The following is a 13,311-nucleotide window of genomic DNA, read 5'->3' on the forward strand; positions in this document are numbered from 1 at the left end:
TCCTGCCGTCTAAAGCTCATGAGGCGACATCAAGCACAACGAGAAGCTAATTAAAAGAGATGACAGAGCGGTCTCGGGCATCCGGTTTTTCCCATCCTCATTTGTACAACGGCTGGGCGATCCACAGAGGACACATGTGAAGTCTGTATCTCCATAATTAGTGGTAGATTATTGTGACCTCCTTTTGAGCAAACAGAAAAACAAAAAGACAAAAATACTGTGGCAGTACCATGGTGTATGATCGTGAATAATAACCTTAATCATTGACCATAGTATAATCAAGGTATTATAAAGCAATTCAAATCAATGTGGGAATCAATGTTCCTATACCAACCATATGCTCATCCCAAGATTACGCATACTAAATGTAAAACAAATGTCAAATTAATGTAAAAATGTTTTATATTTGTTTACATATGTTAAATGTTTAACATTTATAAACATTTCATTACTCTGCATGTCACGTCATATAGCAGAATTATGCTGTAATAAACTCTGTTTCATCATAACTGAAATACATGGAAATTTTTACCAACAAGAAAATATTTAGCTTTTATTTAGCTTAAAAAATCCTCAGAATTTTAGTCAATACCAAATTTAAACATAAAAAGAGGGTCTCGGACTAATCAAGTCTGAAAAAACTCTGCCAAATTCTGCATCTCCGGGTCTCTCACCAGTGTCCTGGGGTTTTCCGGACAGGCGGGTTTGGTGAGCGGGCAGGATCTCTAGTTTGGTCTGATCAGAGGTGCTGGCCAGCAGCTGTGTCGCCTCCAGAACTGAACAGTGCTCTGTGCTGGTCCCATCTATAGAAAGGATATGATCACCCACGTGTAACGCTCCTGACCTGAGGTGCACAGAGACAACTGCTAGAACTGTCATAAATGTGTGATGTGTTAAAGACAACATGACAAATCAAAGCACACTTAAATAATAAAAATGTACCCGGTCTTTACACGTCAATAACTATTTCAAGCAAAGAATGGTTCATGTATGATTTATCCAATAAACACACAGAAATTTGCTCATGCTTACTAAATAAGGTCTGTGGAGTATGTACCTGTCGACTACACTGCCTGCTTTGATCTTGTCGATGACGATGGCCTGCTTGTTTCTGTGCATGGCAGCGGTCAGAGTGATACCCAGACTGGCTCCGGGTGATTTGGCGATCTCCACCAGCAGAGGACCTGAAGCATTTGTAACGGAGTCTGAAAGGAAAGTGATAAGGAAAGATGTTATAGTTACGCTGCAGTTACTCTGTTCACACTGAGCTTCTGCTAGACAGAATTTCGCCTTGTTATATTGACCTATACCTTTTAATGGAAATGCATGTATTGTTACATGGAACTTTTATTTTGTAAAAGTACTCGAAAGCAGTCAAACTACCGACCAGTCATTGCATTCCCTACAACACACAACATATCATTACTGAAGGACTTTCTTAAGATTCACTTTACATTCTGGCACGGCTGTCAGACTCACCCATGATGGAGACATCATATTCGATCTGAAACAGGGCTTCTTGGCCACACTGGGTCAGCACGGTGAGGGCGTCGCTGTGACTGGCATTGTGTAAGGACACACCATCCACGCTCAGGATCCGATCGCCCACTTTTAGCGTCCCTTCTCTACACAAAACACATGCGAACATGATCAGCACAGTAAACACAAAGCATTTGATAGCTAACCCTAACTTCTTAACCTCTGCCATCCCAGCGGACCCACCTGTGGGTCCGATATTTCATCATCAAATCTATAAGTCCTGGAGCACAAAGTAGACATATGTGACCCTGGAAAATAGAACCAGTCTTAAGGGTCAATTTTATTGAAATTGAGATTTTCCATCATCTGAAAGCGGAATAAATACGCTTTCTACTGTTATATGGTTTGATAGGAGAATATCCGGCCAAGATACAATGCTTTAAAACAAAAAAAAATCAAAATATTGAGAAAATCGCTTTTAAAGTTATCCATCAGAGGAGCTGTAGCAGGCCGCTGCTAAGAAGAAACAGGTTTGTTTTAACGCTCTCCATTGTTAGCGATTTTGCTGCATCCATTTAAAAAAATTACGTTTTAATATATTTACGGTAGGAAATTTGCAAAATATCTTCATGGAACATGATCTTCAGTTAAAATCGTAATAAAAGAAAAATCAATAATTTTGACCTATACAATGTATTTTTGGCGATTGCCACAAATATTCCCGTGCTACTTAAGACTGGTTTTGTGGTCCATATATGGCATCTATTGAAATTTTGGACCTATCATTCCCATCAATTTTGAATTGATGTTACATAAATGAACATAATAAGGTCTGAATTCATCTTCCCAAACAATATTCAATAAAATACCCAATAAAATATTTTAGAGCTTGACATTAACTGGAAACATGTTTAATCATTATAAAATGGCCAAATCATACGAAATATCTTTTTTTTTTTTAATGTGTTGCAACGCTCATTTTGTCTTGTTTTAAAATATTAGTCATCTTTGCATTTGGGTGGTTTGTGTAGTGGTTAACACCGCTACTGGCCCGAACCCCCCCCCCACCCCAATTGAAAACCACTGCTCTAAACATCTCATAGTTTTAAACAAACTGTTTCTCCTTCTTGTCTACATACAAAACCATAACAAATATGCACACAGCATGCAAAGACGTCCAACATCTCTTGCAAAAGCATGAAAAAATCAATGGTGAAAACATTTCATTCTCAAAACATTTTTATTGTCTCTCAATACTTTTATTCTGTGCTTCTCCTCTCTCCCCTTCTCTTCCTCTCTCTCCTCTTTCTTTTACAAATTTTATGTCCCTATATTTAAAGAAAATCCCTTTAATAACATTCCTGACACCACCCCTAACCCATGACAACCCATATGTAGACAGTAAGTAGTCTTAAATGTGTTTTTCACAGTACACAATATTAACACTGTGTCTACACCGGACGCGACATGACAAAGGACATTACAATCGCACTAGAACACATTATAATTTTACATTTTGTCGACACTGGATGCGGCACGGCGCAACGCGACAAACTTATTAGAACAAACTGTGTGTCGTGTTGCGTCCAGTGTAGACACGGTGTTAGAGACACGTAATATGTACAATGCAAATTTTATCACCTTGATTTTACAGCATATATATCATCAAATACATATTATTTATATAAATATAGAAAATATATTTCTAATATTGATGGTCTCAGAGTCTTCCGACGCTGCACACAGAAGATTAACACTGCATGTAAAAGAAAGACTTGTATAAGAGCACCATATTTTTCTCATGAAATATCCGAGGGCCTTCAGGATTTCACATGTCAATCAAAGCAGCAGTGGCATCTTTGCCTCCAACAACAAAGGAGTCTCAAGATCTTCCCTCTCTAGACACGTATGAGGTATTAATTTTAGGATTTTCCATGATGGAAAAAAAAGATTTTCCATGATTTTGATGTTGTATGTAGGGAAAAGCGTTTCGAGAAAGAGGTAGAAAATCCCACAGCTAAGAATAAAAGCAAGCCGTGGCTCTCTCTGACCCAGTTTCAGAAAATAAATGTAAGTTTGAGACGTGACGCTCCAAACATGAAACCGGAACTTAAATATGGTGAATAAGTGTTTATAACACATGGTCTCAGATACATCTGGAATTATGAGAGACATTTCATTTTTAGGTGAACTTTTCCTTTAAAAATGTCAAAATATCCACAAATCCTAACAAAACAAGTTTTTTTAAAGTTAAAGTTCTTTTTATTTACCTGTCGGCGGGTCCTCCAGGTCGGACATGCGTCACCACCAAAGGTCTAGATTTGTGCCAGTCCTCGTGAGAGCCCCCTGTGTTATAAATACACACCAAAAACTATAATTTAATAACGGCCACAACAGCAAATCCTATAAAATATTACAAGATTCAATATATAATAGCAAATGGTACACCAAACGCGATAAAATCCAGTCCCACCTCTCATAACAAAGCCGAAGCTGTTGCCTTCTTTCTGCAAACAGATGTCGATTGTCTTGGAGATAACACCTGAGGTACTGTCTGGTGCTACGGGGTAAACACACGCAGAAGAGAGGAGATAGTGTCTTTAAATCAACAACTTTTACTGGGCGAGCGGGTAAAATAATAATATAAATAAACCTAACAAACAGAAGGTCAGGCAGAAACGCAGAGCTCATAAACAGACGAATTGTCTGCCATGAACATGATAAACTGACCAATGATGAGTTTATATCAGCACGCATGCCAAATTGGCTAATGAGAAACAGTTATGTCATCAGATGATTGATGAATCAGCATGTGTTTGTGTTTTAATATTGATATTGATGCTCTTTCTTTTAACTGTCTGACAACAGTAACCCCAAAACGTTTTTGCCACTGTTCTATCATTTTCACTGCATTAGATATGTGATGCTAAAACTTGTAAGTAAAATATAAGTCAGTTTCCTTCGAGTATAAACAGGTGTCATAACAGATGGGTTGTAGATGTTGTGTCCATGTTCTAACAACAACATTTTGCATTGTACGTTGTACAGTATATTATTTGCTTAATAATTTCTAACCTGACAAATGAGTTTGTGCAAAATTTTCTGCTACAAAAGTGCATATGATATATATATATTTTTTAAATATATACCTCTTTGTTTTTAATGTTTTGATATCCAATGCAATGATGTTGATAGAAATGTGGTTTATGTTTGCAAATACTATCAGTATTTCTTATGTTTGTCTTGTTTTCCAGTAAAATATCTAACAGTTCTTAAACCAAAACACATCACATTTACCTGAGATGCAAAACGACCTAGGATATTAAACGGGAAAAAAAATAACTAAACGTAAATAAAAAATAAACTTCTTTCTTACCCATTGTCAGGTATTTTTTCTTGTTTTAACGAAAATAGTAATTGCTTTTTGCAGTGTGATGTCAATGCCAAATGGATGGCTGCAAATAAGGATAAAATAAAAAAAATATATAATACAATTTAACGATGACACAATTTCCTAAATTAGAAGTACGTCAGGATTGTCATGGTTCATTGCTGTGATGTACTGTAAATCAGATCTTTTTCCACACAAGCTTCCTGTTTCAACAGGAAATACATCAACACAAGACAGAAAGATGCCCTTATCAAACCATTTCATGGGTTTTTTAAATGTGAAAGGGTTTTCTTGAGGTAGCATTTAAACTGAAATGTAATATAAACTGGTCACCTTCTTTTTTCTCAGGCACTCACTTTATTTTGCTACATTTACATGCTACCATGCACATGCATTGTGTCTATGTGTTCACTGCGGCTCTGTCCTTCAGGAAAAACACTCATGATGACAATCGCTCATGAATGGATGCGAGGGATCATTTCAGACTGGGTTTTCATCGGCAGGAACATGCCACAAACAGGCAAAAGTCAGAATACTCAACTTCCTACCAGCTGACGGCAGTTCATACTCCACTTCCAGCACGACACGCTCTCCGACGTTTTTCAACAGGCTGATGATCTCATCATGACGGAGTTTGGTCAGATTGATGCCATTGACCGACTTGATGTAGTCGCCAACGTTGAGCTGATCGCTCCTGTAGAAAAAAATTGCATTGAAGACACAATAAATTGCAATGGTACAACATACAAACCAAAATCTGAACAAAAATGTCTAAGTAGACTCTATAGTTTTATATTTTCTCTTTTAGCACTACTAAATTTGTAGTGAAATACAAATAACACTGGACCAAAAGCATTTAAACAAAAATAAAGTTTTGTATTGTGATTAGAGACAATAATTCAAACAATTCAGGTAATATCAGAAAGCATGTTGGTATAATTTCAACAATATAAAGGTTACTGTAGCTTTTTTAGTATCTTTTTAAATGTTAAAATTAACATAGTTTAGAAGCATTCTCGACATTAAACATTGACAAATGAATCCATCAACTTCTGATGGTCCGGACAAACCGCCTGTCAACGGTGGAACTCAAAAACGTAATTATCTTTTCAATGGAACGTAAAGGCAAAGCAAAAACTCTTTATCTGTAGCGAACACTCCACAGGCAGTATAAAAACGCTCATTTAGATGCTAATTAGACAAATGAGTGCTAGTCATTCTCTTCGTCCTCTAGGCCAACATGAGTTAGCACAATGATGCCTCACAAAAAATCTGTCACAAGCCCAGAAGTTTTCCAAACAACATCATACCAGCCGCAAGGAAACATAAACTAAAGATGGAAACACTTTCACTTTTGTCATTTTTTCAATTTGAAGACATGAATCTTAACTGAAGTTAACAGAAATTAGGATATGATAAATGATGTTACAATGACACAATATCACACAAATCTAAGGATGATTTATCAAATTCCAGTTTTCATCTACATAAATTACATAAATGTTGCGTTTAGCTTGATTTAACTCCAAAATGTTTTGCAATTTATGACGCTATTATGTGTTGCATTCTCAAAGTTGCCACAAGGGGTGCTATAGAGCCCATTCGTGTAAAAGTCATCACCTACAATCTACGGATTTTCGACTAAAGGTCTTTGCACATACAGTCCGAAATTTTCGTATGCGTTTTTCGTATTTGGCTCTTGTTTGTACGGTGTCTCTGAATTGTTAAAAAAGGCCACTCAAAATGCTTGACGGATGCGAAAAACGCATAAAATCGAACCCGGTCCGAATTTTTTTATGACGGACGAAAATATCGGAGGCAGTGTGTAAATGTGATTGACACAACGTGAGGTCGTATTTATTTTTTAACGTGCGGAAATTTCGGACGCAAATTTCGGACTCAATGTGCAATGGGCTTAACAATCACCCATATTTTATGACTCGTCAGATCTATATCTGATAATGTTAGGTGATTATGTAGCTGCCCTGTGATTGGCCGATTTAAATCTGGCTGTCGTACGAGCCATAGGGCAGTGACAAATGCAACAATATTGCTGAGAGTTTGTGTGTGTTTTATGTTTAGCTCTTGGATGAATTTGTCAGGTTTTATCTTGGATGTCAGGTCGAGCCCTCACCTAGCCGCAAGCCCACCCGGCCGTAGGTTGGAGACGCGGGGTTTGCCGTCCTTGTCCGTGCCGCCCGAGATCGTGAGACCCAGAGTGCTTCCTTCCTTCTTAATCAACTCAACCAGCGTAACCCCGCGCAGCTCTTCTGCCCGAAAACACAACAGCCACACACACACATACAGGAGACAGCAGTCAGCATGGAAGGCCACATGTCAGGGTTCATTCTGTGATTGGCTGCCCTCATATCACATGGTTGATGATTTTATAATGTGAGTATGCAAAAGTTAAAGGGGTAACCCTTAATTTTACATTTCACAGATCACAATGTAAAACTTCTGACAGTAGAAAACGAAATGACGTGATTTATTTAATAAACTTTTACTTCCAGTTGACTCAGCTAATCCAATTAGTTTTAAAGAAGAAAGAAGTCTCGGATCAGCAGTGCTTCCAGCTAGCAGGGTGATTCAGATGCTTTTCAAGAACCGCAGGAACATCTGGAGAACACTGTTAGCAACAGCCTCAAACCCTCATCTCAAACAGCCATCTGAGTCAATGTGGCAAGAAGAGCTCAAATATCCCCGATGGGAAAAGACAGAAACACAATCCCGACATCAAAAGAACTATAGTATATGCTGTGGATAGGATGACTCGCCCTACGGTGGGCGTGAGGATTGGTGTGGGCACAAACAGAAGAAGAGATGGAATTGGGTGTACCTGGGATGCTTTGTCTTCTTGATATGAGCGAGTTGTCAGGCCCTGTTGAGTCCTTGTTCCCTTTGGAGTATGGGCCATCATCTGTTGGACGAGAGTCCATGATTATTGTACAAAACCATAGAGAAAAGCCACCCATTTTTAAAACTAAGTGTGAAAAATGACATTCTGTAATTAAGGTAGTTTTTTTTACATTTGGGAAAAAACCTTCCTTTGTGCAAGATATAAAAACAATATAATATAGCGCTTTCACTACTGTAAGTCTCTCTACACTTCAAGAGAATGAATTTCGCACTTGATAGTTTTGTCTTGTCTTCCAGTAAAAACAATAAACAAATTGAAATCACAACATATTTGATGAGTTTATCCGCAAACAGACAACTCAATTTAAAAATCATGTTTTTTATTATGTTTTTTAAAGTGTTTTATTATGTTACATAGCTGTTTTTTATAAGTTATTATTACTTAATCAAAACAACCCAATTGCAGTTTGACTTATATTACTTGGAATGCACAATAAAAACATGATTTTTGAGGGGACTAGGACTAGGCCTTAGTTAAATCAGAATATAAAAGTCATTTCGGAAAACATTACTATGTGCATTTCTTGAGACAAAACAATCTCACAGATATATTTGAAGATGTGTTTGTGCAAGTTGTTTTCGATCTAGACACCTCTAACATTTTAGTCGGGACTAGGCTGAAGCCATGTACGGGAAAGCACCCCATTCATTAATCAAGATACCATCTTTTTTGTTTTCTGAAAGTAAACAAACAAACAAACAAACAAACAAACATTTAAAATGAAGTGAGTTGTTATTTAACACGAGAGAAAATATTTGAGATTGGGGTAAGAAAACTAATCATGTTTTCCCTTTGAATTAAGTAGATTTTTTATCCCATTGACAAATATTTTGCTTGTTTTAAGCAAACTCGCTTTTATTTTAATCGTTTCAGGAAACAAGACTTAATATCCTTAATAATAAAGTTATTTTGGTCCTCATGTAAAACAAGACAAAACTACTATGCTATGTAAGAAATTCATTAATGCCGTGATACTATATTAGTTAGTAAAAAACATATTCAATGCTTAACATATCAGCAGCGGACATATTTAAAAACCGTATGAAATGAGGTGTGCGCATGATTTCGTAAACAACTTGACATTTGTCTTACCATCTTAACATTTATTGCAAAAAGAAACCACGTACCAACCATTCACAACGCACCTAGACGAAGCACAGAACCCCACTAAGAAAACCATAGTGTACAGCAATTCCCTGTAAACCAGCCACCAAACTTTTGCATGAAGAAATACCACAGACATGTTCTTCAGAAGTAAAAGCATTCATTTGAATGAAATGTATTTATTTCATCTTATTATTTTCAATCTTAGTATTCACATACACAAGTGTACTGTACTTCTTTTAATGCTGAAGGTATCAGCACACACAGACATACAAATCTATTGAAAGGAATATCCAGAGAAACCAAATGTCTTTACAAAAAACATTTGAGTGACAGACATGTTGCAGGATTTTTTGCCACTAAGCCGAATGGTTGAGTTCCCTTGTTTTCGTTTGAGCAGATGAAACATTCATGAGCCCCACGGTTTTAATTGCTTCCAACTTTTTTACATAAATCAGAATTTTCTGTTGTGTTTGGGGTTCCTCAGCGCTAAACCTCTCTGAAGTTTTCATGCGTTTGGAACGGTTCAGTTCATCCTTTCACAAAAACAAACAGTGACATCCAAAATCATGTAAAACTCACAGCTGCGAGTATTACAGTAACAATACATTCGTCAGCAGTCTGTTAGTGACTTCATTTTAAGCACAAAAAGAAAGTCTTCAAGGCACAGTTCACCATAAAATGAAAATTCTTTCATTGCTCACTCCCTCGCATGTCATTCCAACTTCTGTAAAACTGTTTGATGGAAGAAAAGAAGCATGAACATTCTTTCAAAGAAAGTTTCAAACTGTGAGAGACCACAAACATGAGGGAAAAAAATCCTAGATTTATTCATCTTGCTTTGGTGCGCCGTTATGTGACGAAGAAAACAAACAACACACCAATAGATTTTCAAACAGAATCCTGACTGTGACCTAGGGCTGTCGCGATAAACCGACAGTAAATGCTGCTGCATCCGAAAGCCAGAGGGCGCTCTCATGCGGAAACTCCAAATACGCACCGCAGAAGAAGACCATAACACCTTCTAGAATCTAGGAAATGCCTATGGACATCTTTTTATCACTGTTACTCAAGCCTCATCAGGTATTTTTATGATAATAAAGTATATTTATAATGATCATGTTTGACGGGTGTTGCTCTTTCAAATGCACATTATAAGCGACTCAAACTCGCACCGCTTTAAGATCGAGCAGCATTTCCTATTGATCCCAGAGCCGTGCTTCACGGACTTCACGCAGCCAGCTCGAGTTCAATAGGATTTAGTGGTATTGCGATAAATTATTGTGCAGCCCTACTGTGAACTCGGGAAATCTCGCAAATTCTCTCGAGATTTCAGTATACGTTTTTTATTATTTCACTGTAGGCTTTGTTTACTATATACGTGTTTAATATAAACAAATGTGTACGGTACATTTAACCTTTTACGTAATTTTAAAAATATTAGTTATTGTTGTGAAATTGCATCTAAATCAAAAGCATTTAAGGTGGCACAGCACTAGATATAATTTTATTCTAACTCAAATATTGTTGTATTTATGTCTTCACAATAATTAAAAAGTCCTCGGGGTTTCCCCCACACATCAGGATTTCTGATCTTGAATATTTACGATTTGCGATCGGGGCGGCTCTGATGTTCTTCCGATAAGGTTCATTCACTCTTAACACACATCACACCACGGGAAAATCTGATAAGATAATCTTTAGAGCCGTTTAAGATCGTTTAAGGACTTTACCTACACTGTAAAACTTTGCCGTAATTTCGCAGCAGGTTTGCCAGTAACTTACTGTAGAGTACAATTTTGTTTTAAGCATAAACTTACCTAGTTTATATATTTTTCTTTCATAAAACAAGATTAAATATCTTGGGTCACTTTTCTTGTTATGTAAATGTATCATAAATTAAGAAGTTTTTAATATTTTTACAGAAAACAAGAGAAAAACGCTTAGGAAGCATGTCATTTTTTCAGTGTTGCTGTGCTCTTGCTCATTTTGAATCTCAAAAGTCAAAGTGTTTTAATTGTGATTAAAGTAATTGAAAACAGTACTAATTGGAAAGTATATTAAGTAGTAATTAAATCTACAGTAAGTTACTGGCAAACCTGCTGCATAAACTTCAGCAAAGGTTTAAAATGTAGGATTGTCGATTATCTTGAGGTAGGCCCCGGCATTAGCGCCACAACTTTACAAATGCTCAAAAATGTGCATAGATGGTTTGGACTTAAAGCTAATACTAACACTCGGTTGAGCAAACAACACCAATAACAAACATTTCTAGTAATTTCTAGTTTTTTCCTCAGAACTGCACGCCTCACAACACATCCTCATTAGGGCGGTCCGCACCGCAGGAATGCATTTCCCCGATGGGACTTGTTGCTTGACCATGTGATAATATAAAAATGAGTTTTCAAATCCCATGGAGCCCTCACCAACTGACAGAATAAGACCAGAAACACACTGGATGGTCTGCAGGGAGCAATCTAAAGTGTTTACTGTAGTATTTGTGAAAAGTTATTACTGACAGATCTAAACGTTGAGATTAGCCTCGGTGTTGTGTTACGGCATGAAACCCCCTCCCAGCTCGAAATGCAGAAAACTTCATCATATCACCATTCACAGCGGTGAGCGGCATTCGGCTAATCTTCCTGCACGCTCAGGGGTTTTGGAAAGCTTCCTACGTCAATCTATCAAACGAGGTGCTTTAGCTGTGATGGGTACCTCACTCGAGACAGAGTCACGCGTGTTTGTCACCAAAGTGGCATTTTACAAAAAAATCATGATTAAATTTAAACATTTTAGTTCGGCCTAGCTAACAGATTGAGGGGCTACAGAGGAAACATAAATGTTGTACACAAGAAGGTGAGACTCGATTCAAATTAAGACGGATTTGTAAAATCGGATCTGACAACTCAAAAGCTTACTGTTGTGAATTGGGTAGAGGTAAGGAGATAATTCCGAAAACTATGGGGCAGTTTCCCGGACAGGGATTAGATTAAGACAGAACTGAAGTTTTACAAACATACAAAATTTACAAAAAATAACTGATATGCATTTTGAAAAAAAAAATCAATGGGACTGATGTGTTTTAAGATATGTCGGTGCAAGTTGTTTTCAGTTTAGACAGTTCTAACATTTATTTCAGTCTAGGACCAGTCTTAAGACCTGTGTTTAAAACCACCCCTATTTGTTTATGTACTTGCTCAATAGTTTTTTGGGTTTTATGTATAAAAAAGTTACGGATTGCAGCTAACTCGATTTTTACATTTAGCGAAAAAGATGATAAGTTCTTGTTACACTTGAGTGTTCTGGGTTGTTGCTAGGGTGTTGCAGGTGGTTGCTAGCTGGTTGCCATAAGATTCCATTGAAATGGATTTACCCAAGGCCAAATAGGGGAACCACACGACAATCAATCACATTACACAGCCAATCAGGGGTGCGTTTCCCAAAAGCATGCTACGCTATTCCCATAGCCAACTACGGTCGCAAGTTCCGTCGTTCCAGCATATTTCAACGATTTAAATGTTTCCCGAAACCATCGTTCCAACGATCAATAGCAAACAGCATCGCAAAGTTGCATGGTTGGAACTACAGGTCTAGAGCTGTGGTTAGAAGCATGTTTGATGAATATTATTCATGAGGTACAGAACTTCCAGCAAATTAGATTGCTGTGTGGGCGGAGCTGTCAGCCGCAATGTTGGAGAAATAAAAAATTATAAGAAATAAATCACTTTCGCTTGTCGCATATCGCTGTCGCGGCTAGACAAAAATCTCTAATGAACATCAAAAATATATATTTTATTGTGTGACGACACATTGCGTCTGGTTAGGACACGTTGTTATATACTGTGTAAATCTATTTCTTCTTTAATCGTCCACTACATAGACATTTTAATAATTACTTAGAAAAAAAACTGCTGAACCTGTTGCACAATTCCAGGAATCATTTATGACCAAACCACATTTACAAGATTACCAAAAAAAGGTATATGGAAAATAATGCTTGCATTAGGCAGCACTACTAACAATTTTCCATTATAGAACATTATAAGCACAATACCATAACATAATCGTACAACACAAACGGCTGTATTTAAAACTTATATATTCTGTTTATAAGGTAGGAATACCATTTAGTGAGCACTCGACACTGATTTGGTTTTAATGAAAAGCCCTCAACTGAATGGCTCTAATTAACCTTAAGATACTGTAGCTGTAATCTGGTAGAGCTTGAGTCTCTTTGTTTAAACTCTACATGTCGTACCGTAATTACGCCACATTATCAGCACCACACAGCCTGAAGCTTCGTCCAGAAAAGAAACCTGCATCTCAGGTGATATGTGCTTGACGTGTAGATTGCAAACAAACCCAGAGAAACATCTTGGAGCAAAACACAGAGACATGCAAATTTACCAAATAAAAA

General features: G+C 37.2%; 1 protein-coding gene across 11 annotated transcripts in view; it reads right to left on the reverse strand.

The window, feature by feature from the left end:
* The window catches only part of grip2b (glutamate receptor interacting protein 2b), a 169,873-nt gene that overhangs the window by 24,277 nt on the left and 132,285 nt on the right, over positions 1-13,311 (reverse strand). For 6 of the 11 annotated variants that reach the window (XM_057325494.1, XM_057325492.1, XM_057325490.1 and 3 more), the window contains exons 2-9: positions 7,710-7,790; positions 7,005-7,140; positions 5,419-5,564; positions 3,953-4,039; positions 3,750-3,825; positions 1,480-1,625; positions 1,058-1,205; positions 675-844 (exon numbers count right to left, since the gene is read on the reverse strand). In XM_057325494.1, coding sequence (XP_057181477.1) covers positions 675-844; positions 1,058-1,205; positions 1,480-1,625; positions 3,750-3,825; positions 3,953-4,039; positions 5,419-5,564; positions 7,005-7,140; positions 7,710-7,790 — 990 coding nt within the window. Of the gene's footprint in view, positions 1-674; positions 845-1,057; positions 1,206-1,479; positions 1,626-3,749; positions 3,826-3,952; positions 4,040-4,855; positions 5,355-5,418; positions 5,565-7,004; positions 7,141-7,709; positions 7,791-13,311 lie in introns of those variants that run through there. The other 5 variants (XM_057325496.1, XM_057325491.1, XM_057325495.1 and 2 more) reach the window with 2 other exon arrangements.

This window comes from Triplophysa rosa, linkage group LG25, assembly GCF_024868665.1.
Source record: "Triplophysa rosa linkage group LG25, Trosa_1v2, whole genome shotgun sequence".
Taxonomy (NCBI): domain Eukaryota; kingdom Metazoa; phylum Chordata; class Actinopteri; order Cypriniformes; family Nemacheilidae; genus Triplophysa; species Triplophysa rosa.